Source organism: Condylura cristata, unplaced genomic scaffold (genome assembly GCF_000260355.1).
Source record: "Condylura cristata isolate star-nosed mole 26May11 unplaced genomic scaffold, ConCri1.0 scaffold00033, whole genome shotgun sequence".
NCBI classification, from domain to species: Eukaryota; Metazoa; Chordata; class Mammalia; order Eulipotyphla; family Talpidae; genus Condylura; species Condylura cristata.
In genome coordinates, this window is record NW_004567134.1 from 18,681,560 (window position 1) to 18,682,922 (window position 1,363).

General features: G+C 75.3%; 1 protein-coding gene across 6 annotated transcripts in view; it reads left to right on the plus strand.

The window, feature by feature from the left end:
- The window catches only part of SUMF1 (sulfatase modifying factor 1), a 43,395-nt gene that overhangs the window by 7,747 nt on the left and 34,285 nt on the right, over window positions 1-1,363 (plus strand). For all 6 annotated transcript variants that reach the window (XM_004692251.2, XM_012732174.1, XM_012732173.1 and 3 more), the window contains exons 3-4: window positions 456-538; window positions 888-1,010. In XM_004692251.2, the coding sequence (XP_004692308.2) occupies window positions 456-538; window positions 888-1,010 (206 nt within the window). The remainder of the gene's footprint in view (window positions 1-455; window positions 539-887; window positions 1,011-1,363) is intronic.

Here is a 1,363-nt window from a genome sequence, read left to right on the forward strand (position 1 = left end):
CGGGCACCGGGGCTCACGCCCTCCTGCCGGGAGCCGCACTCTGGCCTTCCGGGGCCTGGGGCCCCCCGGGAGGAGCCGCGGGGTGGCTCAGAGTCCGAGGGGCAGAGGACCGGCCCCGAGCTCCGCTGGGCCCCGCGGCTCGTGCTGCAGACGTCCGGAGGCTGGTGTGTGGGCGTCTGCGCGTGTCCGGGGAGGCGTGGGGGCGGGGAGGCCGGTCAGCGGCGAGGCAGAGCCCGTCCTTCCCGTTGCCCCGGGCGTCAGCCCCGGGGAGCAGCCCCAGGAGCGCGCCGCCTCCCGTTTCCTCTCTTCAAACTGCCGGGTGGAGCTGGTCTCGGCCGCGCCCTCGTGTCTGGGTCCGGCTCTCGGGCCACTCCAGCGGAGTGAGCCTTGCTCCACCCCGGCCCTTTCCCTGGCCTGGTCGCCGCTGACCTCGGCTCGCTCTGGGTTGCTTCGAGGTGGCAGCTGCTCCCTGGTGGTTACCGGTCAAGGGCGCCAACTGGAGACACCCCGAAGGGCCCGACTCGACTGTGCTGCACAGGTGAGGCTGCTGGCCGCCCGCCCGCAGGGCTCCTCCAGGTGGACGCTGGCCCGTGCCTGGGCCCAGACACAATGGGCGCCGGCAGAAGTAGCGAGCGAGCCCGGCGGGCCAGTCGGCACCGTGCCTGCGCCCAGCCGCCGCTCTCCTGGCCCGGGCCCCGGGTCCCGCCTCCTCCCGGGGCAGCGGGCGGTGCTGGGCACAGGAGGCCCTGGGGGTCCTGGCCGCCCGCGGGGCGAGGAAGCGTTGGCATCCAGTTCCTAGAGCGGGACCCAGTGGACATGGCGGCGCTGGGTGGCGGCTGGCGGCTGGCGCTGCTCCCCGTCAGCCTCTTCCCTGTCTCCGCCCGCAGGCCCGACCACCCGGTTCTCCACGTGTCCTGGAACGACGCCGTGGCCTACTGCGCGTGGGCCGGCAAGCGGCTGCCCACAGAGGCCGAGTGGGAGTACGGCTGCCGGGGAGGCCTGGAGAACAGGTGCCGGCCGCCGTGCCCAGGCCTCGCCCTCCCCTCGCCCCGCCAGCCCTGCCCAGCTCCGTCCGCGGGTCCCCGCTCGTGCAGCCCCCAGCGCCACACTGGGGCCCCTGCTGCCCCACAGCACCCCAGAATGGAGCTGCCCGGGGGCCCAGTCCCCCGAGCCCCCGCGCCCGCCTTGCTCCGGCGTCTTCTGTTTCCTGAGGCCTGGGGGGCCCAGGCCGGGGTCTCGCCTGGGAAAGCTCCCTGAACTGTGAGGCTGCTGGAAGTGCGGTCAGGTGCCTGCGCCCGGCCGCCCCTGCCCGCTCTGGCGAGGCCATTTGCCGGGCTGGCGACGGCCCAGGTGGCCGGCGGGG